The sequence below is a fragment of the Chelonia mydas genome, chromosome 1, assembly GCF_015237465.2.
Source record: "Chelonia mydas isolate rCheMyd1 chromosome 1, rCheMyd1.pri.v2, whole genome shotgun sequence".
Lineage (NCBI taxonomy): Eukaryota > Metazoa > Chordata > Testudines > Cheloniidae > Chelonia > Chelonia mydas.
The window spans coordinates 319983717-320007398 of record NC_057849.1 but is presented as its reverse complement, the minus strand read 5'-3'; the positions used below and the strand labels follow the sequence as shown (position 1 = coordinate 320007398).

The window sequence follows — 23682 nt, the reverse complement described above, 5'->3', positions numbered from 1 at the left end:
CTTCCCATTTCCTCTTCAGAACTTTGTAAGCTAAATAAGATGAAGTTTTACCCAGAGTAAAACTACCACGAATCTCAATCAGAAAACTGACAATTGCAACTGACTCCATCAAATCATATCACAGTCTTGTAAACGGATTAATTTCTATGGAACTAAAATTAAAACCACCGAAAGAATTTCATTTGTGATCCACGTCAGAACTAAACCAGAGACTCTAAACATTAACAATGGTTACAATTATTTATCACATCTCCTAGCTCTTTTAGTTTATTCTAGCAATTACGATACAAATTGAAGAGAATGCATACAGACAACTCTCATAATGGGATTTTGCTTTTTAAAGAGAAGACGGCAATTCCAACATGCAATCAATCCACATAACAAGATGACAGTAACATCAGCACAATTTAAATACAGGGATCTCCCTTCTTAGAGAGAGGAAAATGTAATCAGAGGACTAGGAACCTGGAATTCCTGAGCTAGCAAGCCTTGCATACAGGGACTAACAGACATGCAGTAAGAAGGAGCCCCCTTGTGCCCCCCACAATATACACACAAGGGATGCTGCTGGAAAGGGCCACCAGCAACAACACAATTCCTAATAACTTCATTTGATGCCACGATAAACCTGAAGCACAGGGACTAGAAAAACTCCCAGCAAGAGCAGTTACCCCCTCTTTCCAGCCAGCAGGACAGACCGTGAGCTTGGTGCCTGGAGACCTGCAGGAGCAGCAAGACAGCCACGCACGCAGAGGCAGGTGTGAGAGGGATACCCTGCCCCCAGAGCAAACTCCTCCGCAGCCTCCAGCTCTTCCGCCTCCGAGCCTCCGGTCCCCAGTCCGGCTGGCAAAGCAACACAGTCCGCACCGCTAGCCTGGTGCCAGTCCCCCGCAGGGCCCCTCTGCTGCCCAAAGCCCCGTGTGCCCCCAGCAGAGCCCGGCTGCCCGGTGCCCTCGCTTCACCTCAGACCCTCTGCTGCCGAGGTCCTCCAGCTCCACCCCCTCGTGTCCCCGCAGCCCCCAGTTTCACTATTACCCCGCACCGCCTGCTCCCCGCACGGACCCCGCGCCAGCCCCTCCTCACCGTCCCCCAGCAGCTCCCCGAGAGCCAGTCCCAGGGCAGGGGCGCCGCCGCCTCCCGCCGCCTCTTCCATGCTGGCAGCTCCCGAAGACCCTGACGTCATCCATAAGCGACCGGCTAGCGACAACGCCAGCATCCCGCGCCTCCGTGGTGTCAGTTGGCAGGGGCGAAGCTGGGGAGGGTGAAGGGTCAGAGGGGAAAGGTCGTTCTGGGCTGGCATGGTCTGCCTGCCTCCCGCCGCGGGTGAAGTAGAGATGGATGCTAGGAGGGGCGGGGGCGGGCACGAGGCGGGATGGGAGCTGGGCCGGGATGGGGGCAGGCGGGTGGGGAGCCGTACTGGGGGGTGGGGAGAGGAGGGCTGGTATAGCTGTCTCTGCATCGTTCCCTGCGCCATGCAGCCCCGTCCTCTTATTGCTCTACCTTTTCCCTCCCCACTGTCTTCTTCCCTTTTTTTCTGTCTCTCCCCCCAGTCCCTGTCTCTTCCTTCTGTCACTGAAGATGTCTTGTATACCTCTTCTGTGGTATTCATGGCCATTGGATTTTTCACAACAGCAATTAGACCTAAATTGGTAAACCCCCTGGATAATCTCTCTCGCCCTTTCTCAAACTCCGTGGCATAAACTAATTTTTCCAAGTATCTGAGCATATTCTCTATTGTGTTTCTAGGAGATTCAGTTAATTAAAAGTTAACTACCCATTTCTGTTAGTCATGCGTTGCGCAAATGTAATGAAAATATATTGCTTTCTGTTGCAGTATGTTAAATATAAGACACATGCTAAGGATATACTTAAAACAGACATAATGTAATCCATAAACTGCTTCCCACAAACTGAGGATAGCAGGACACTAAATTCTCACCAGAACATAGCCCCAGACCACAGCAGTGGAACCACCACCCCCATCCTCCTTGTGAAGTTAGTGTAAATTCTATTAACCTTTTTGTTAACTAACTTTGAACAGTTATCCATTGCTGTATGTTATGAGAACTGGGAATAAGTACTAAGATTTCTTTTTTTTAAAAGTGTTTTCTTTTTCCAGATTTTAAATAGTATTGAAACTCATAAATGATTAGTGACGCCATAGAAACCACACAATGTCAACAAAAGGATCCAGTAGATTTGTTTCATTCCCGGCACTTTGTAAAAATATGTGCCCCTATGGTCCGATATTCAAAGTAAGTAACACATCATGTTTAGCTATACACTTTCAATGGATTCTCCATGTAAATGTATGTTAAGTATAAAAATAAGTTTGGTTACTTTTTTTAACAGTTTGGAAAACACGCTTCAAAATATGCATGTTTATCTGTTTATACTGTGGTAATACCTAGACACCCCACTATATTAGGTGCTGTATGGCTAAACGCACTTAAATAATTTAATTTTAAAATAGTTTATTTAGGAAAACAATGTATGTTTTGAGTTTGTTAGTTTGTTTGTTTCAATTCAAATGTCCATATGCTCACAGGTTGGCTTTCAGAACTTTGGTCAGGAAATACAACTGTGATTTGTGTTATACACCAATGATAATTGCTGCTGATTTTGTCAGATCTGTGAAAGCTAGAGACAGTGAATTCACAACAAGCAAAGGTATTTATTGTATATGTTCTTGCTTTTTCAGAGGATTTCATGTAATAATTGATCTTAGATGGTAGATTCTCTGGTTTCAGAGTAAAAGCCGTGTTAGTCTGTATTCGCAAAAAGAAAAGGAGTACTTGCGGCACCTTAGCGACTAACCAATTTATTTGAGCATAAGCTTTCGTGACCTACAGCTCACTTCATCGGATGCATACTGTGGAAAATACAGAAGATGTTTTCATACACACAGACCATGAAAAAATGGGTGTTTATCACTACAAAAGGTTTTCTCTCCCCCCCCACCCCACCCCACCCCACCCATTTTTTCATGGTCTGTGTGTATAAAAACATCTTCTGTATTTTCCACAGTATGCATCTGATGAAGTGAGCTGTAGCAGGAGAGTGGGGTGGGGGGAGAGAAAACCTTTTGTAGTGATAAACACCCATTCTTTCATGGTCTGTGTGTATAAAAACATCTTCTGTATTTTCCACAGTATGCATCCGATGAAGTGAGCTGTAGATCACGAAAGCTTATGCTCAAATAAATTGGTTAGTCTCTAAGGTACCACAAGTACTCCTTTTCTTTTTGGTAGATTCTCTGTAACTTGAAGACTTGACATCATGATTTGAGCACTTCAGTAACTCAGGCAAAGGTTAGGGGTCTATTACAGAGCGGACGGGTGAGGTGCTATGACCTGCAATATGCAGGAGATCAGACTAGATGATCATGACAGTCCCTTCTGGCCTTAAATTCTATTAATCTAGTTGACCAAGCGAAGCAAGGTCTAACACTCAACTTGGTGGCATTTCTGTTTTCTGGTTGTTAACTGAAGGTTGATTATATCCCCCCAGGGTTCACCGGGCTTGTCAATACTTGAAATGCTACAGCTTCACAGCTGCAGTACTGCAATTGCACCGCTGTAGCACATCAATGTAGACACTACCGACGCCGATAGGAGGGGTTCTTCCATCGGCATAGGTAATCCCCCTCCTTGAGAGGCGGTAGCTAGATAGACAGAAGAATTCTTCTGTAGACCTGGCAGTGTCTACAGTTCAGAATAGGTGCATCTCTCAGGGCATGGATTTTTGACACCCCTAGAGAAGTAGCTATGCTGATGTAAGTGCCCAGTGTAGAGCAGCCTTTAGCTGCACTGCTGCTGAGGTACTAAGCCTTGCAGACATAAAGACAATCAGACCTGAGACTATGTCTACACTACTGCGGTAAGTCGACCTATGCTACGCAACTCCAGCTACGTGAATAACGTAGCTGGAGTCGACGTACCTTAGGTCGAGTCACCGCGGGGTCAACACCACAGGGGGTCGACAGGAGAAAATCTTCCATTGACTTACCTTACTCTTCTCATCGGGGTAGAGTATAGGGATCAACTGGAGAGCGATCTGCAGTCGATTTAGCGGGTCTTTACTAGACCCGCTAAATCGACCGCCAGTGGATCAATCTCAGAGCGTCAATCCCTGCCGTAGTGTAGACCTTTCCTTAGTATTTCTGGGCTTGTAAGTGCAATGGCAAAGATTTTTGTAGTTCTGGTTCTGCAGAACTTAGAAGTTACACAGGACCTTATATTCAAGGCTTCATTTTTTTGTGGTTTTAAAAACTCTTTGGGAGCTTCAGCACTTAGCTTTACATGACTGATTCTTCTGGTTATCTGAACCTGCCAACTTTTTTGGATGTTTCAGATGTCCTCTGATGCCTTTCTAAAATCAAGGAGCAGAACTCAGCTGGTGTAGATTATTACAGTTCCATTGAAGTCAATGACAATTTACACAAGCTGAGGATCTGCCCCAAAGATTGCTTCATCTTACTCCTGGGGGAATTGTGCACCAAAAAATTACAAATTCTGCGCACAATATTTTAAAATTCTGCATATTTTATTTGTCAGAATAACACAATATAATCACACCAGTTTCAATTATTTTTGGTCATTTATTTCAAAATACCTGTCAGCAAATATGTCTGTAACAATGCAGACAACAAAAAAGATTCAGAAAACGTTTTTGACAAATAAATCCTTACTAGGCATATTAATACAGAACTCTGAATAATAATTCATTTAAACTACAATACAGAACCATATTTCCTGCACCCCTCAGAAGCAGTGCAAAGGCTTGGGGGAGTCAAGGATAATGGAGGAGCTGAGGGAGAAGGAAGGATTGCTGGAAAGGAGCCTGGGTGTGAACTTGGAGGGTTTTTGTGTATGGGTGGGAGAAGTATGGAACATTTTTTTTAGGGGGTGGGGAGGGATTGTTAGGGAGCTTCCCCCACGCAGACCCTGGCTGACCCCTAGCCTCTCCCACTCAGTCAGGCACATCTGCCCCTGTCCCCATGTGTTCCTGCACCCCCTCCCACTGTGTCTCTGCGCCCGCACCCAGCCACTCACCTGTCCCTATGTAGCTCTGCACCCCCTCCCCCATCACCGTGTGGCCCTGTGCCTCCACTCCCATTCAGCCTCTGCCCCAGTCTGTCCTCCTCCACTAACCCTTATGAGCCCCTGTCTGACACCGCCCTGCAGCCCCCAGCAACCCTTTCTCTTCCCCCGCTGGCTAGGAACTGCTACTGTGTTCTATGCCCACAGCGCCATCTTGTGGGCAAAGGGCAGAACTGCAGAAGTTATTTTCTGCTGGGAGCTGCCACTATTCTTGCATCACAGCGTCCTCTGGTGGGCAAAAGGTGGAACTTCAGCAACATTTTGGCAGAAGCTCTTTTCTGTGCAAAAAATTAAAACTATGCATGGCTCATTAATTATGCACATACAGTAGTGCAGAATTTCTCCAGGAGTACCCATTTGTGAGATATGGTCTGTGGCTTCTACCATGAAGGCAGTGGAGAGTTTGGTCTCCAGCCATTAATTAGAGGATTAGGTTTGCAGTTTATAATCCCATATTTAGAGTTTTCTTTGGTCTTGCGGTGCTCTGTGGAATGCGTTTAAAAAAATCAGATATGGATAAAGTTGTGTAATTAAGGTTGGTGCTAGAACTGGTGCTTTATTATTTCTAGACTTGCTGACATTTTAGGTTTTATGAACTATAACCTTCCAATTTTCTTACTTTAAAAATATATTTAAAACTTAACCCTGAATTTCTTTACTTCTTAATTGGTTATTAATATGTCACCATTATAAGAACCCTATTCTGTTCAGTTTCTAATGTTTCCTTATATTTTGTGTGTCAGAACTTCCAAATAAGGCAATATAAGAAATGAAGTCTGTATTTTTTAGAAAAAAATACTTGTCTCTCTTTCTGTCATTGGAGACTATTTTTATTTTGTAAAAAAAGTGGAATTCTAATTTAGAAATAAATGTTTCTTCTAAAAATTATTTTCTTGTGGCAACACACATTGAAAACAGTACTGCTATTAGAAATAGCAGGAAAGGAAGATATACAAGGGATTGACTTTATCCAGGAATAGCAAAACATTCATAAGTTTAGAATTCTTTACCATTTTTTTTAAATCTTCTGTTGTTATACTGATTATGTTAAAGACCTGATTTATGTTGACTTACTTAAAGAATTAGTAAGGGTGAGTTTCATATGTAGTATGCATTGTTCTTGTTATGGTATATTCTAAAGAGCTCTCTCTTTGACTAGGTGATCGCCCACTGATTGTTCAGTTTGCTGCTAATGAAGCACAGGTTTTATCTGATGCTGCCCGTATTGTCTGTCCTTTTGCAGATGGAATAGACCTAAATTGTGGCTGTCCTCAGAGGTAAAACTTTAAGAAGTTGGAAGAATGAAACAATTAGGGACAATGAAAAATCACTTCCTAGTTTTCCAAATCCAAAAGAAATAGTGATAGATTAATGGTAGTTCTTAAATGTAGAAATTCTGATTTGTCTTCCTGAGAAAGCATTCAGAAAGCAGTCTCAGGAGACCTTCTGCGTTGGTGAGACAGTAGAGTCCAGGCATATTATCAAGGTGCCATTCTTTGTGTCGATGATGTTGAGTGTTGACTTAATAGGGAATTGGCAACCTTTGGTGGACAATTGTTGAAGAGGCTTTAACAGTGGCATCAAAAATGCTGCACACTGACTTACCAGACTGGGAATGAAAGCTTCATTGCAAATGACTTGGGAAGTATATTGAGGGAAACTTTGTGGCTATTCTCAAAATGTTGGTGTAAGTCCTGATGCCTGAGAGACTTCTACAAGTAAAGAATATCCTTTGAAATAACTCTTCCTTCTGTATTAAGTCATGATTGTTTAATGTTCAAGAACTACTTGCATCTTTGATTAGGGGCTAAATGTTTGTCAGTGAGATCAGTGATCTGCTCCTCACTTAAAATCTTCCAGATTTTGTTCTTGTATGTCGTGACCCAGTTCAGACTGAAAATATTCATACACAATTGAAAATATTTATTAAGTGGTTCAAGTTAGACCTATTAAGTAATATTGGAGGTGTTTTAGTCAAAACACACTTTACAAACTGAAAACATCAACTAGAAAATGTAGGGAAGCACAACCAAAGGTAACTTATAATAAGTGCAAATATTTAATTACTCAAGTGGTCTAATTAGATTCTCATGACTTGAAATAACAATTATCTCCTAATAATTTTACACATAGAAATGTATTAGTTTCTCTCTATCTTTCAACCCAGCTGCTTCGAAATATCAAATTGAGAGTTTTTGTGTGATCAGAGCTGTATGGTTATATTTACTTTGCACAGTCCACCCAAGAGACCAAGCTTCCAATTTCAAAACCATAGGAAAATCTGTGTTCTGTTTTTGGCTTAGGGTTTTGGGTTTTTTTAATTTGAAAATCTGCTTATAAGGACAAATTATTTAAATACTAATAAATAGCTGCAATTAGGTTAGAGAAAACAGTACATCCTGCCATTCTCACGGGTATAGTTTTCACAGTTAGATTAAGAGGGCCATACAAATAAGGGCCTTTTTCCAACAGTCCTCATAAAAGTAATTTCTCTTTGAAAACATCCCATGACTCTATATAGAAGATGAAATCTAGCTGTTTATTGGCCCACATCACATTGTATCTGAGTGCCTCAAAAATGTTAATTAATTTTTCCTTATGATGCCCTTTTGGGGGCAAGGGGATGGGTAAAATGTTATAATTTAGCTGATTAGAAACTGGATTGGAAAGAGACTAAGTAACTTGTCCAAAGTCACATAGGAAATCTGTGATAGAACCAGGAATTGAAGCTACATCTCCCAAGATGTGAGCCTTAACCATAAGAACATCTTTCACCCATAGCCAGTGCTATCTCTGCCTTCTTCCCTGTTGACAAAATAATTCACCAAATGTGTCAAAAAGGAAACTGAAATAGTGCATTAGGTTGAAACTGACCTTTTATTGCAAATATACAATGCAAACGTTGTTCTCTTTAACTTAAAGATGGGCAATGGCGGAAGGTTATGGTGCTTGTTTAATAAATAAACCAGAGCTGGTTCAAGATATGGTGAGACATGTAAGAAATCAAGTCGAGAACCCCAGATTTTCAGTATCTATTAAGATAAGGTAAGTTTAGACCACTACTATGCCTCAAGACAATAAAGCATGTTTATTATTTAATCAGACAAAACAGGCAATGTTTTGGGTTAATATTACCTTTACAGAAAAAGTGCCATAAGCATGGTCTGTGGAGATTTGCACTCAGCTTTTTGGTAGGTCAACCCTGAGATCTTTAACAACCCCAGCTGGTCAGGATCTGTTTTCTTTCTCATCCAAAGTACATTTGGAGACATGTAATCCTACAAAATTGCAATCAGTGTTTCTCTGGTGCTACATGTCCTCAAGTGTGCTTTGGTTTGCAAGAACACACTGATATCCAAAGCAACATAAAAGTCATACATTTTTTAAAAACTCAGAACTCATGAAAGGTAAAATGATCACAGCCTAGTTGAATAGTTTTGTATTGTTTATACAACCATATCACCTAGTGCTCTGAACCAAGCTAAGCAAGCTTGGGTCAAGTTACCACTTGGATGGGAGTTCTCAAAGGAACATAGGGGGAACAGGAAATGATGCTGGTAAGTTAGTGATATTTTTCCTTCTACCAGTTTAGAACTAGATCTAGTATGGTATTAATGGCATAGTCCAGCTGGAGAAGCTGTCTTTTAGATGAGGCATTAAAAATAGATCCTGACAAATCGTGATTGCTTAAAGATTTGATTACATTCCTTATCAAATTTCAACTTGAGTCATTCTGCCTACCTAAATTCCCACTCCAGTTTCAGTTGGAAAAAGATATCCTTCACTTCACTGACTTCTAAAATATTGTGATGTGTCGTCATGTTGCATTTCAGTGTGGAGGAAGTCATCCAAAACCTACACAGGAATATCAGCAGTTTCTGTTAATAAAGATCTAAAGTTGATTGAGATTTTTCAGAAAAAAAGGTGCTATATAAATGTGAGTTATTTCATTTTTGGTACAAAATTACGCAAAATTATATATTTTTAAGAGCCTCATGGGTTTCTGGCAATTGTTATAAAGTTTGGACACCCTTTCAATTTGAGTGACGTGATTAACGACAGTACTAAATCAAGGGATATTAATGTGTTATATGATAAAAGATCTGTTCATCTTCCAACAATAATGTTCTTTCTTCAATTCTTGTTTACTTTGCTTTATGATGGGATTTCATGCAGTTGAGATAACTGATGGTGAGGATAATTATTACATTCCTTGGAATTTTAGAATCCATGATGATCTAAAGAGAACTGTAGATCTCTGTCGAAAAGCTGAAGCAGCTGGAGTTTCCTGGATTACAGTTCATGGTAGAAATATAGAAGAACGACATCAGCCAGTACATTATGATGCAATTAAAATAATTAAACAAAATACGTCTATACCTATTGTAGCTAATGGAGACGTTAAAACTTTAAAAGATGCAGAGAATATTCATCATATGACGGGGACAGATGGTAAGAACTCAGCATACTTTGGGTATTATTTCAGTAAACTTGCTGGGAAACATACTTTTTAAAATACACATTTGTCTGTAAGTTGAATTTATATTTGAGCGTTTTGCACTCTTCAAGGAGAGAACTGAGATATGAAGTTCATTGGTTCCGACATCTTAAGGATTCATGAGCAGACACACTTAAAAGCTGTTACCCACACAAAATTCTCTGTTACACACTGTAGGGGCACCCACCTTTACCCTTCCGTGGGCTCAAGGTGTAACCTTCTTAATTTAGGCACCCACCCTTACCCCATTCCTAGGGCTCAGGCGTAACCTTACACTCTAGGGCACACACCCTTACCCTGTTCCTAAGACTCAGGCGTAACCCAGTTAATTTAGGCACCCCCACCATTTCCCAGTTCCTAGGGCTCTAGGCAAAAGGCACCTAACTTTACCCCTCTGTGGGCTCTGGGCTCTACTTCTGCGGGCTTGACGTAAACACCCATTCCCTGAGGACTCAGGGCTTAATCGTTTGAGGGTTTACAGGGTCTTTTACCAGTGAAAGAGCCTTACACAGTAATATCCTACTTAACCTCTATTTATTAACAATCACCAAAACAGAATGCACATGCGACACATACAGTGCTCACCACTCCCAATAAGAGAGATGAACTTTTCTTGATGGCCAGTCAGGATCAGGTCATCTGGGGGACTCCAGTTTCTGCACAGTGTCATTGGCAGAGTGTTGAGGTCTGTCAGTTCTCATCTTGGGCCTGTGTCCTAGAGTTGGTTCCCAAAGAAATTCCTTTTGGACCACAGTTTATATAGTAACATTTGAGTCCTGCGAAGATGTACCTTAACCAATCATTTTACTAAAATATTACTAACTAATCCTACCATATTGTAAAACAATTATTTAACCAATCATACTCCATCACCTTAATTAACTTACACATAGCAAAATTAATTATGCAACAGACAGAAACAATCAAAGAACCAGACAGATCATACAGATAAACAATAGAGAAGTGGGGACCATAAAGACAAAACAATAAAGAAATGAGGATTTCACAACCACAACTCTTGATAAGCGGTTTCTTGCCAGACAGAATGCTATCAAACTAAGTTTTCTTTAACCATCTTAAGTTCTGTTTCTTTATCTGGTGATAGTGGGTGCTATTAGGACAGGATCTCCTTTATAGCCCAATATTACATTGTTTTATTGTAATTTAGATGGAATGTGAGGATGTGACTTCCTGCTTCTTAGCTCAGGGCTGCTGCTCTCCTAATATGGCTGCAGACAAAGGCTTTACAACATGCCTACAGGAAAAGGCCTTATCCTTACAAAGCATTAGAGTACTACTATGCATAACTATGAATAAGGACCTCCAAGGCAAACTGCAAAAGCCCTTTATTTAAATACTGTATCCCACCCCTACACACAGAAAAGCCTCAGACACTCATCAACCTAATATGAATGATTAATGACATTATTGGAGAATTCTTTTAGACAGATAACGGTTCCTTCTGTTCCTACAAGGCAGTGGTGGGCCACCTGCGGCCCGTCAGGGTAATCTGCTGGTGGGCCACGAGACAGTTTATTTACGCTGGTTTCAGAGTAGCAGCCATGTTAGTCTGTATTCGCAAAAAGAAAAGGAGTACTTGTGGCACCTTAGAGACTAACCAATTTATTTGAGCATAAGTTTTCGTGAGCTACAGCTCACTTCATCGGATGCATTCAGTGGAAAATACAGTGAGGAGATTTATATACACACAGAACATGAAAAAATGGGTGTTATCATACACACTGTAAGGAGAGTGATCACTTAAGATGATCCCGCCTTGATTATCACTACAAAAGGTTTTCTTTCCCCGGCGCCCCCCGCTGTCCTGCTGGTAATAGCTCATCTTAAGTGATCACTCTCCTTACAGTGTGTATGATAACACCCATTTTTTCATGTTCTGTGTGTATATAAATCTCCTCACTGTATTTTCCACTGAATGCATCCGATGAAGTGAGCTGTAGCTCACGAAAGCTTATGCTCAAATAAATTGGTTAGTCTCTAAGGTGCCACAAGTACTCCTTTTCTTTTTATTTACACTGACTGTCCGCAGGCACGGCTGCCCGCAGCTCCCAGTGGCCACGGTTCGCCATTCCAGCCCATGCTGCTTCCTGCAGCTCCCATTGGCCGGGAACGGTGAACCGCGGCCACTGAGAGCTGCAGGTGGACAGTCAATGTAAACAAACTGTCTCACGACCCACCGCAGGGTGCCCACCACTGGTACAAGGGGTGCCTCAGTGGCAGCCATTTTGGCCCTTGCAGGTGGGAGATGGATCTGTTACTGTGGCAAATAAAGGGAAGAAGGAGGAGTACTGTCTGTCCTGGATTTTGTCAAGTATCTGGCTAGTCAGTTTCAGCATTATTGTTTCCTTGTACTCCCCAGTCAGTCTGTCTGTGTCACAGAAATGTAGGGCTAGAAGGGACCTCAAGAAGTCATCAAGTCCAGCCGCTAGCCCTGAGGCAGGACCAAGTAAACATAGACCATCCCTGATTGGTGCTTGTTCCACCTGTTCTTATAAACCTCCAATGATGGGGATTCTACAACCTCCTTTGAAGCTTATTCCTGTGCTTGACTGCTCTTATAGTTAGAAAGTTTCACCTAAATCTCCCTTACTGCGGATTAAGCCCATTACTACCACTTCTTTGGATACAGAAAACAATTGATCCCTGTCTTCTTTATAACTTGCCCTTAACAAATTTGTAGTCTTATCATCAGGTTCCCCTCTCAGTCCACTTTTCTCAAGACTAAACATGCCCAGTTTTTTTCTCCTTTCCTCATAGGCCAGGTTTCCTAAATCTTATATCATTTTTGTTATTCTCTGGACTCTTCAGTTTGTCCACAGCTTTCCTACAATGTGGTGCCCAGAACTGGATGCCCTATTCCAGCTGAGGCCTCACCAGCTAGTGCAAGTGTTCTTTAAGTCATTTGAGTTACACAAGGGATGAATTTGTTTCCTTGCTGTGTGTTGATCAGTAATAAATTTACTCAAAAAAACAGGATCATCCTATGTTTTAATAAAAAGAAAATATTACTGGAGGACTGGTTGTGGTTGTTCAAAGAACTGGGAAAGAAGAGTTCCCATTCTGTATATGCTGTGTTTTCTTTCAAATTCTCTATCATGAAGTGCTATTAAGCTGGGTAGACTGGAGCTTTAAATATCACAGGTAATCTTGGATTTGGACTGTTAAACAGAGTTTCCCAGGGTGCAACTGTCATATTGGCTTTCCAGCTTCTACTGCTCTCTAGTTAGCTATTCACAAGTATTAGATACTGTGGTGATTGGTGCTATACAAAACCCTCAGGTAAACATAAAAAAGTTAAAAGTTAAACTGTATATTAACACTTCTCAAATTTTCCATTTGAAGGTGTAATGGTTGCTAGGGGACTCTTAGCCAATCCAGCAATGTTTGCAGGATATGAAGAGACACCTTTGAAGTGCATCCAGGACTGGGTTGACATTGCTCTTGAACATGGGACTCCTTTTACGTGCTTTCATCATCATTTAATGTACATGATGGAACGGATAACTTCAAAACAGGAAAAAAAGGTTTTTAATGTTTTATCAAGCACCTCAGCGGTTCTGGACTACCTTAATGACCACTATGGGGTGTAACAGCTTTTAAAGTATTTTAATCATGTGAATATTGCATTTTATATTTTAGAGCTGCGGGTACATTGTTATAGTGATAGGTTTCCCCATGCTTATATTTATTAGTCAAAATCACAGTGCATGAAAGATCTCATGCAGTGTAACATTACTGGATATTTCTGAACTGATCATTTTATATTAACATTATTTTCCACTCAGGAAATATTCATGACTTGAAAATAGCTTTTTTTATATATGGCAATGCATTACCATACGTAAGATTGTGATGCTGTAAGCAAAGTGTCTTATTAGAAAATAAATTATATATGTAGTACCAAAGTGCTTTCAAAGATCATCCCCAATGCTGCTACCCTTACTCACGTGAATAGAAGGGCCACAGGAACAGGCTCAAAGTGTATTAAACAGAATTACATAGAATTGTTCCCTTAATTGAGAAAAGCTCAATTGAGATGCCCAGCATGTATTTATCTAAAGTGAAAATTCAGTATTTATATTTGGTTTTAATTATGTGGGCCCCTAAATCACAGAAGAGAAAGGCTTCACACAGCTGCCCCTCTTTAGGTTTCTCATTTGCTGCTCTGAAGGCGTGAAATCCCTTAAACTGGCATTGAACTCAGTAGATTTTCTTAGCCAAGTAGAAGAAAATTAAGAAATTTTAGTTTCCACTCCTTAATTGATTTTCAGGTGGAAGATATGTCTCTTTAATGTTAAGGGATACTATAAGTCCAGAATGAAATTGTTTTGGTAACTCCGCTCTCGCATCAGACCTTGAATCAGTACTTGAAATTAAGCATGTGCTTGTACTGTCCCCTTCACTTCAAAATAGGGCTATGTCTATGCTTCAAATTAAACACATGTTTAAGTAACTTGCAGACTTAGGGCACAGATCTTAAAAAGATTTGTTCAGCGTGCACTATGTACAGTATATGTTCCTAAAATCAAGTGGGTGAGGTGATATCTTTTATTGGACCAACTTCTGTTAGTGAGAGGTAAGAGTTTGAGCTTACACAGAGCTCTTCTTCAAGACTGGGAAAGGCACTCAGGCCAGCTCTACACTTCAGACCTATCTCAATACAACTACATTGCTCAGATGTGAAAAATCCACTTCCCTAACCCACTGTGTAAACTATGGTAGGTCAATGGGAGAGCTTCTCCCATGGATATAATCCACCTTCCTGAGAGGTGGTAACTAACTACAAAGCTCTCCCATTGGCTTAGGAGTGTCTTCACCAAGACCAACTCCTCAGAGTGTTACAGCTAACTAGAAGGTGGAACAGCTAAGGGCTTAACACATCTTTCAAGAGACCATTCACGGTGAAGTGGGTAGTATCACCTCTACAGTCATAGGATAAAGGAGGCATTAGTAGGTTGCAGATTTCTATGATGAGCCATAGATCCAGTGTCTTTCTTAAGTCCATGATTTTTGGTGTCTAGCGGTTATGAATTTGAGTTCCCAAGCTTGTCTTTTGAAAGTGTTGTGCAGGTTTCCTTTGAGGATGAGGATAGAGAGGTCAGTTATGAAGTGATTATTTTGTGGAAAGTGTTCACCCACCCCAGACATCACCAAACTCAACGATTTAATCCTCACCCATAACAATCTTACATTTAACAACAAATAATTTATCCAAATCAGGGGGAATAGCCATGAGTACTGGGATGGCTCCCCAGTACATCAATCTTTTCATTCTTCTTAAGGAAGAATTTCTGGACAAATGCACCACAAAACCAAGGATATTGATATTTTCATTTGCTGGACAGATGACCTGAAGAACTCTGTGTAAATTCAAAAGCTTGTCTCTCTCACCAACAGAAGTTGGTCCAATATATTATTTCATCCACCTCATTTCTCTAAGATCATGGGACCAACAAGGCTACAACACTGCTAACAGTAGATGTTCCTGTACAGCAGGGGTGGCTAACCTGTGGCTCCGGAGTCTCTTGCGGCTCTTCAGAGGTTAATCTGCGGCTCCTTGCATAGACACCGACTCCAGGGCTGGAGCTACAGGTGCCAACTTTCTAATGCTCACTGTTCAAACCCTGCCTCTATCACAGGCCCTGCCCCCACTTCACCCAAGGCCCTGTTCCTTCCCCAAGCTCTCGCCCTTCTCCTCACCCCCCAAAGCCTCCTGAATCAGGTACAGGGAAGGAGGAGAGGTGCTGATTGGCAGGGCGGCTGACAGGCAGGGCACTGGAGCTGACAGGGGCTCCTGACATAATACTGTGGCTCTTTGGCAATATACATTGGCAAATTCTGGCTCCTTCTCAGACACAGGTTGGCCACCCCTCCTGTACAGTGTATAGTAATGACATGACGGTACATAACAGGGCATAGCAGGGCCCCCTTTGCTCCTGCCTCTCACCAAAAAAAAACCTCAGAGACCCTGTGGCTTAGCAATCACTGGTGCAGTTTATTTACAGCATGCAATCCTACCACCTTCTCACCATATACAGCTTGGGGGTTTCAGCCTTAAGGACTTCTCAGTCTCTGTAGCTAAGAGAGGCACTCCTACTCTTCTTCCACTCTCTGGCTTCCCCATTTCTCTCTGCCCCCTTGGCTTCTTTCCTCTGAGGCTTTTATGCAGCCGCAGGCTAATTAGGCTGGCAGCTGTTCCCCTTTGCCAATTAGGCACAGGTTTCTCTAACGAGCTCTAATCTACCTTGCATAATTGGAGCTGGCATGACAGAGGACAGGCTCAGCAGTTTGTGCCCAGCACCTTGTCACACAGAAATAGGATAAAATGAGTGTGGGTAAGAAGCAGTCTTTCTTCTGAATCACCAAAAAAAAAAAAAAAAAAAAAAAAAAAGTTAGAAAACTTTTAAACCTGGTTCTCTCAGCCAGGTTTTCACGATCTTGTCTTTTATAAATTGTTCACCCAAAGCATGATTGTCACTATGCACTGTGTTTTCCATAAGGAAAATGTAGTGAAAAGTAGAACAAGGTAGTAACATTCTACACCTGCCATTTGAGTCCGGTATAATAAAGATTTTGAACAAAAATCATGTTTCATATGGGGTATGTTTATAAAGCAATTCATACCAGTAAGTGATAAATTATAAGGAATTAGGAGTTTGTTGACTCTCATACCTCTGGAAGTATCAGTATAGTAAAATATAAAAATATTTTCTAATTGTCTGAATCATATATGTAATAATTTTGTAAGTGATTAGACCTGATTAACTTTTGTATTAAATACTTCATAAACTGTTCTGGGGTGGTGTTCCGATTCCCCCAACCCTGCGTTTTATTTTGGAATAAATGTTTGTTACATGAGAATTTTTAAATATGGTAGCAGAAAAGATGAGAGTCATTGTTTAGTTTTAATGAAGTATGTGCCACAGTTGAGACATTACAACAGCATTATCTAGGTTTATTTATTGAAATAAAGACCGTTTACAATTTTGAGTTTTTCTGTCAATAGCATTCAGCATTTATATTGTCAGCAAAAGACATAAGTCTAAGGATAGGTTAAGTCCAAGTCCTGTTTCATGAAGAAGTCAATTGTTGAAGTCCACTTGGTTCTGAAGTCCTGCAATACTTGAGAATGAGATCTGTTCTATTTAAGAGGTGGTCCTTTATGCTCCAGAATGGTTGTGCTTGGGTTTTTGTTTATGTGTTTTGCTTACTCTACACATTTGTCATATGTTAAAAATAAACTTAGGGGAACATTCTGCTGGTGAGATCTGCTATATCGGGGGTGGGCAAACTACGGCCCACGGGCCACGTCCAGCCCGTGAGACCTTTTAATTTGGCCCTCAAGCTCCCGCTGGGGAGCAGGATTGGGGGCTTGCCCCGCTCTGCCCATGTAGGGGCAGCCAGGGGCCTCCGCACGCTGCCCTCGCCCCAAGTGCCAGCTGTGCAACTCCCATTGGCCAGGAACCATGGCCCGTGGCAGATGCAGAGGTGGTGACTGCGGATGGGGCAGCACGCAGAGCCTCCTGGCCAGCACCGTGCCTCCGCGTAGGAGCCGGAGTGGGGACATGCCACTGCTTCCGGGAGCCGCTTTAGGTAGGCGCCGCCCAGAGCCTGCACTCCTGACCTCCTCCTGCGCCCCAACCCCCTGCCCCAGCCCTGATCCCCCTCCCACTCTCCAAACCCCTCAGGCCCAGCCCGGAGCACCCTCCTGCACCCCAAACCCATTACATGCAGGCTCTGGCTAGCCACTGCATGAACCAACAATAAAGAGGCTACAGCCAAAATACCCCCAGTTCTCAATCCTAGGATCCTGTACTATCCTGCTCTGGTCAAAAACCTGACCAGTATGAATGTATTACTCAGTTCGCCGCTCCCTCGATGTGGGGAGCGGGATTGGGGGCCTGCCCTGCTCTGCACGGCTCCTGGAAGCAGCAGCATGTCCCCGCTATGGCTCCTACATGTAGGGGCAGACAGGGGGCTCTGCACGGTGCCCTCGCCCCAAGTGCCAGTTCTGCAACTCCCATTGGCTGGGAACCGCAGCCAGTGGGAGCTGCAGGGGCGGTGGCTGCAGATGGGGCAGCACGCAGAGCCTCCTGGCTGGCACCATGCCTCCGCGTAGGAGCCAGAGAGGGGACATGCTGCTGCCTCTAGGAGCTCTGGGAGCAGTGCCTGCGGATCTGTGAACCCCTCGGGCCCAGCCCAGAGCACCCTCCTGCACCGCAAATCCTTCATCCCCAGCCCAACCCCAGAGCCCGCACCCCCAGCTGGAGCCCTCACCCTTCTCCTTCCTCCACAGCCCAACCCCCAATTTCATGAGCATTCATGGCCCGCCATACAATTTCCATACCCAGATGTGGCTCTCAGGCCAAAAAGTTTGCCCACCCCTGCCATAGGTGCTCGAACAAGGGGTGCTGGGGTTGCTGCCACACCCCCTGGCTTGAAGTAGTTTCCATTATATATGGAGTTTACAATTTGGTTCAATGGCTGTAAGCACCCCCACTATAAAAATTGTTCCAGCACCCCTGTGGTAGACATGGAATGCTTGCCCCATATTGGGATTATTTTAATATTTATTACCTGCATATGCAGTTGGGTGTTACTAACTTAGGTCCTGAACCTAAAACAGTAAGCATCTTCTGTATGGGGCTTTGAGCTCTCCAATCCTAGACATCTGTGCCCACACAGAACTTAATTTAAATGAATGGGGCTCCATGTAGGCTCAGGGTTTACCTATGGAAAGTAGCATATACAACTGGGGCATTAGCTGATACCAATAGTAATTTAAGGGTTCTTGATTGGACCCAGTTCTCCACTACTGCAGTCAATGGAAGTTTTGCCATTAACTTAGGGTTGCCAACGTTCTGATTGCAGAAAACTGAACACCCTTGCCCTGCCCCTGCCCCGCCCCTTCTCCAAGGCTCCGCCCCTACTCACTCCATCCCCTTACCCAGGGGCAGCAGGTTTGTATAATTTTTGGTGGTGCCCAGAACAGGTTCCCCCACCACACTCACACACACACACCCCAGCCTAAGGCTCTGGGAGGGAGTTTGGGTGCAGTCTCTGGGCTGGGACAGGGGGTTGGGGTGCAGGAGGGGGTGTGGGAAGGCATTTGGGTGCTGACTGTGGGCTCTGGGAGGGGGGTTGGGTGCTGGGTGCGGTCTCTGGGCTAGGACAGAGGATTGGGGTGCAAGGCATGGGGCTGGGCTGGGAATGAGGAGTTTGGGGTACAGCAGGCAGGCTCCTCCTAGCCCTCTCCTCACCGGCAGCAGCGAGCTCAGGGGGAGAAGGGCTCTTCCCCGGGCCTCCCAGCACTCACCCAAGCCGCCCCAGGCTGCTACTCGGAGTCACCTGCTGTGGGGGGGGCTGCCATGCGCCTCCTCCCCCCTCTGCAGGCGCAGTAGCCACCTCAGCCTGCCCCTGGTGCCGCTCCCTTGTAGCCATCAGTGGCCGGTGAGGGAGTGCAGTGTGGAGCTGCAGGGGGCAGCTGCCCGCTGCCTAGGGCAGGCAGGGACACTTGGGGAAGGCGCGCAGGGGTGGCAGGCGGGGCCAGGGGACACTCCAGGGGAGGCGCGCAGGGGCAGCAGGCAGGGCCGGGGAAGAGACCCGGACATAAACATTGGTGGAGTTGGGCACCCCAGGCCCTGAATTTGCTGGACCACGGGCATACAACTCCCCGCCCCTGCCCCTACCTCTGTCGCTCACTCTCCCTCACCTTCGCTCACTTCCACTGGGCTGGGACAGAGGGTTGGGATGTGTGGGGGGGGGTGAGGGCTACAGCTGGGGTGCAGGCTCTGGTGTGGGGCCAGGGATGAGGAGTTTGGGGTGCAGGAGGGGGCTCTGGGCTGGCGCTAAAGGGTTTGGAGTGCAGGAGAAGATGCAAGCTCTGGAAGGAAGTTTGGGTGCAGGCTCTGGGAGGGAGTTTGGGTACGGGAGGGGACTCCGGGCTCGGGCAGGGGGTTGGGGTGCGGGAGGGCTCCGGCTGGGGGTGCAGGGCTCTGGGGTGGGGCCAGCGATGAGGGGTTTGTGGCTCTGGGCTGGGGCTGAGGGGTTCGGAGTGTGGGGGGACAGGCTGCATGCTCTGGGAGGGAGTTTGGGTGCAGGAGGGGGTTCGGGGCTGGAGCAGGGGGTTGAGATGTGGGTGGGGGTGAGGACTCCAGCTGGGGGATGCAGGCTCTGGGGTGGGGCTGAGGATGGGGTGTAGGAGGGGGCTCCAGGCTGGGGCCAAGGGGTTCGGAGTACGGGAGGGAGTTTGGGTGAGGGAGGGGCTCAAGGCTGGGGCAGGGAGTTGGGATGCAGGAGTGGGTGAGGGGTGTGGGCTCTGGGTAGTGCTTACCTCAGGCGGCTCCCGGAAGTGGCCGACATGTCATTGTGGACCCTAGGCGCAGGAGTGGCCAGGTGTCTCTTTGTGCTTCCCCCCTCTCCAAGCACTGCCCTTGCAGCTCCCATTGGCCATGGTTCCAGGCAAAGCTGGCGCTCAGGGAAGAGGCAGTGCACGGAGCCTCCCTGGCCACCCTTGCGCCTAGGAGCCAGACATGACAGCCGCTTCCCAAGAACCATTCGGAGCCAGGGCAGGCAGGAAGCCTGCCTTAGCCCCACTGTGCTGCCGATCGGACTTTTAGTTGCCCAGTCAGCGGTGCTGACCGGAGCCGACAGGGTCTCTTTTTGATCAGACGTTCTGGACCAAAACCGGATCCTCACAACCCTATATTATCTTCAGTGGTTGAAGGTTTAGTTACATGGTCCTCTGTTCTTGCCAGATGGTATGTGTGGGTTGACTTCTGCCCATACAGAATGTATTGCATGATGAATCCTATGCTAAGAAGATCAGAACCTTAGATGACAGGCCCTTCAGAGTAGGGATATACATATAAGCTGCCATGAACACTGTGCTGCAATACTACATGAATAACAATACATTTTAAAAAATTGTTTTAATCTGGGTCATATTATTCCAAATAAATCAATTGATCAGAGTAAAAAAGAAAAGAAAACCAAATTCCAACACCAGTGCTATATGATACTTTTTCCTTATTTGAATATTATGTATTTATATAGCATCCCCAGCAGGCAAGGTATCACAGAGAGAGCAAAGAAAAGAAGACCACCATACTGAATATCTTAGAATCAAATTCAGTATAGTTTTTAGGCTGACTTCATTTTACCTGAGATCTAAAGACCAGCAGGTGCCAGGGACAGATACCATGTTGCTACCCACACTGCAGGAAGCGCCTCATGTTGCCAGGCAGTGAGTAAATACCTCTGGTACTCTTTAAGCTGCTGTCCTGCTATTTGGAGAGGACTGGGTGGGAGGCAAGAAGTCCTAGTTCTAATCTTGGCTATGTCTGTGGCTCATGTCAAGGCACTTTTCTGTCTCTGTTTCTTTGTATGTAAAATGGTATTAACAATATTTATAAGGCTTAATTACACACACAAAATTAATTAATTACACACACAAAAGGAGTTGGGGTTCTCACAGCAGAGCAGGGTAAGGCTGGCTCCCAGAGTCAAGGATTGGAGTGACCTAGCAGATCACCGGTCCAGATAACACCAGTGGGGAACATCACAACCTCAATTGAGTCCTCTTGTGCATATGTATTCTGGTAGTCTTCAATTACATGATCCCATTCTGTACACTCCACAGGACCCCTGCCAAAGGCCTGGTTCTGACACAAAGGCCACCCCCTTCCCCCACCAAACTTCAAGCCCCGGTTGGGGCATCCGAGCGTTTCAAATAAAATGTCTCAAGAATTTAACAAGAGCAAAACAATGTATATTACCTAGTCTCATTTCTGGAAACAGCTGAACGGTTCTGGGTGACATTAAAAAAAACGAGCCTGAGACAGACACCCAGCATGAGAAATTTCAGCCCAAATGGCTAAAGACTGGCACAGTTATCAGCGGCTGTAAACAGGGTCATGCCAGGGGAAGCATTTGGCAACCTTAAAAATAGGCAGCGCCCCAGCGGCACCTATAATGTCTGTAGTACTGTGAACATGCTTTAAACATGCTCAATATTATTGCTCTGCCCCCACCGCACCCCCTGGAGTTCCTATGGGATGGGGTTCTCCTGGAGGAGCCAGTTTTGGAAGAGCCGGAGGTAAACAGGGTTGCCAACTGTGACTGAAGCTATTCCGGGAGATTCCCCCCCCACCCCCCAACATGACATAACGTCATTGTCTTAAAATATCCTATTAAAATCTCCTGGGTTGCTTTAAATAGTCACCAGGAGATCGATGTCGATTCTGGGAGACTCCAGGCCCATCCTGGAGGGTTGGCACCGGTAGAGGTAAAGGTGGGGAGGGAGCCTGACTTGGGTGGGCAGGCAGCGGTGGCCTCTTTTGCCAGACCCAGCGGCGGCTGCTGTCAGTGGCCAGAGGCAACAGGGGCGTGGAGGTGGGAGAAAAGCCAGAAGCCGCAGGAGGGCAGAGCCATCAGGGGCGTGGGAAGGTAAGAAAAGGGCCAGTCACGGAGGGGGATAGGGGGCTGGGATGAACACGGCCCCGCCTAACACTCGCTCCCTGCGGAGAAGGAAGCGCCTCTCCTATGCACGAGGCGTCCCCGCCCCAGACGCCCTCCGCCCCGGGGGGGCCCGCCTGCCCGCAGTCCCGCCCCGGCCTCCCATTGGGCGGGGAGGCTGTGACCGAGCCCGCCGGCCTGCCTCAGGCGTCCGTCAGCGGGTGCGGAGGCCAAGGCGTCGCTAGTCAGGCCGCCCCCTTTTCCCCGCCTCAGTCAGGCCCGGCCGGCCTCACGCTCCGGGGGCTGGAGGCAGGTTTCCGCGGCTGCCCCGAGGCAGGATTTTGTTCCGTGTGAGTCAGGTGCGAGCCTGACGCCCTCCTCGCTCCGTGCCGGCCCCCCGCCCTGCCTCGGCCGCACATCCCAGCAGCCTGGGCAGGCCCGGCTGAGCCGAGCTCCGTGCTCCGGAGCTTGCCCAGGCCGGTTGGCGGCGGCGGCGGCGTTTCCTGGCGCTTGGCAGAGGCTTTGGCCTCTGCGCCGGGGAAGGGCTGGGGGCTCCCTGTGCAGGAGCGTTGTCTTGGGAACGGGGGGGAAATCTCTCAGCTGCCTCCCCCTCCCCCATGCACGAGGGAAAGGAGTCGCCTGTAGCGCCCGGGCGTGATTCCTCCCCGGTGGCGCTGGGCGGCTGCCCTCAATACAGCGCCCTGGCCCTGGGCGGAGGGGAGGCCGCCCGAGCTCTTCATGCGGGGAGGGGAGGGAAGGCTTGCGCGCCCTCCGGACTAAGTTACTTAAAATCCCCGCCCTTTGCCCAGTCACCCACCTTGAGACCCCTCCCGGGCATGAGGGAGCGTTCGGGCCTTAAATATCCGGTTTAACTTGAAATGGGGAAGCTTTGGCTCAGCCTGAACTCTGCTCGCTGCGGGATTCATCCTGCGTGCCTCAAAGCCAACTTGCAGTGACTGCTCTGTCCTCCCCTGCAGGCCGTCCAGGGAGAAGATGACTTTTCAGTGGACAGCAGTTGCAACCTTCCTGTATACTGAAATAGGAGTGATTTTGCTCCTCTGTGTACCGTTTATTTCTCCACTAAGGTAGGGATCTACTGTACACTAAATGGCCTTGTCTTAAGACATCTTATAAGGTTTTTATTTACATGTTGCTGTTGTAACACACCTAACATTGTGGTTCAAGTATATTTTCACTACCACATTTGGGGCTGGCTGAGAACTGAATTCAATAGGAGCTACTCGGTGCTTAGCGCTCTTGAACATTAGGCCACTTATTTAGGTGCCTAAACCCACACCAAGGAGCTTAACTTTAGGCTTCTATTTTTGAAAATCTTGGCCAGAATCGTTTTTTTTTCTGCACCAGTTGCTAATAATTATTTATTTCTAGTCATAATTCCAGTGTGCCCTCCTCTCACGCTCTGTTTTAATAAGAGGAAAGTCAATCCATTTAATTTTTATTTTCTGAATGGTCAGTTTAGAGGAGAACGTATGGCTTCTTTTCATACTAAGTTATTAGTGACTAAATAGGCAGCAGCCTCTTTTCAGAGGAATCTGAATTATCAGAGGTGAATGGGTAGCTATTTTCCCTGGTGTGGCCTTGCAC

The 23682-nt window shown here is 45.6% G+C and overlaps 3 protein-coding genes and 1 long non-coding RNA gene across 10 annotated transcripts in view; 2 read left to right on the top strand and 2 right to left on the bottom strand.

Annotated features, from left to right (window-relative positions):
• COG5 (component of oligomeric golgi complex 5) overlaps nucleotides 1-1295 on the bottom strand; it is a 309622-nt gene extending 308327 nt beyond the window's left edge. Inside the window, exon 1 of one of the 2 annotated variants that reach the window (XM_037889131.2) lies at nucleotides 1084-1295. In XM_037889131.2, coding sequence (XP_037745059.1) covers nucleotides 1084-1216 — 133 coding nt within the window. In that variant the 5' untranslated portion in view covers nucleotides 1217-1295. The remainder of the gene's footprint in view (nucleotides 1-1083) is intronic. The other variant, XM_043551539.1, reaches the window with a different exon arrangement.
• Nucleotides 1186-16611, top strand: DUS4L (dihydrouridine synthase 4 like). Of its 5 annotated transcripts, none has more exons than XM_037889140.2 (7): nucleotides 1186-1323; nucleotides 2120-2255; nucleotides 2549-2670; nucleotides 6262-6379; nucleotides 8025-8147; nucleotides 9328-9554; nucleotides 12964-16611. In XM_037889140.2, the coding sequence occupies exons 2-7, from the start codon at nucleotides 2146-2148 to the stop codon at nucleotides 13209-13211; spliced, it is 948 nt and encodes a 315-aa protein (XP_037745068.1). In that variant the 5' UTR covers nucleotides 1186-1323; nucleotides 2120-2145; the 3' UTR covers nucleotides 13212-16611. The 5 variants fall into 5 exon arrangements, with proteins under 5 accessions (XP_037745068.1, XP_007065727.2, XP_037745069.1 ...); XM_007065665.4 differs by having other exon boundaries at nucleotides 1306-1995; XM_037889141.2 differs by lacking the exon at nucleotides 1186-1323 and adding an exon at nucleotides 1439-1649.
• Nucleotides 6708-23060, bottom strand: LOC122466624. Its single transcript, XR_006292283.1, has 2 exons — nucleotides 22895-23060; nucleotides 6708-10340 (listed from the first exon to the last, which is right to left on the bottom strand). It is a non-coding gene; the product is annotated as an uncharacterized LOC122466624 (long non-coding RNA).
• BCAP29 (B cell receptor associated protein 29) overlaps nucleotides 22148-23682 on the top strand; it is a 54043-nt gene continuing 52508 nt past the window's right edge. Inside the window, exons 1-2 of one of the 2 annotated variants that reach the window (XM_037889137.2) lie at nucleotides 22148-22427; nucleotides 23055-23162. In XM_037889137.2, the coding sequence (XP_037745065.2) occupies nucleotides 22165-22427; nucleotides 23055-23162 (371 nt within the window). In that variant the 5' untranslated portion in view covers nucleotides 22148-22164. Of the gene's footprint in view, nucleotides 22428-23054; nucleotides 23163-23682 lie in introns of those variants that run through there. The other variant, XM_043551598.1, reaches the window with a different exon arrangement.

Coding starts and splice junctions, on each gene's coding strand:
- DUS4L (XM_037889140.2), top strand. CDS start 2,146: ATGATTAGTGACGCCATAGAAACCACACAATGTCAACAAAAGGATCCA. Junction 2,256..2,548: donor CCTATGGTCCGATATTCAAA/GTAAGTAACACA, acceptor ATATGCTCACAG/GTTGGCTTTCAGAACTTTGG. Junction 9,555..12,963: donor TCATATGACGGGGACAGATG/GTAAGAACTCAG, acceptor TTCCATTTGAAG/GTGTAATGGTTGCTAGGGGA.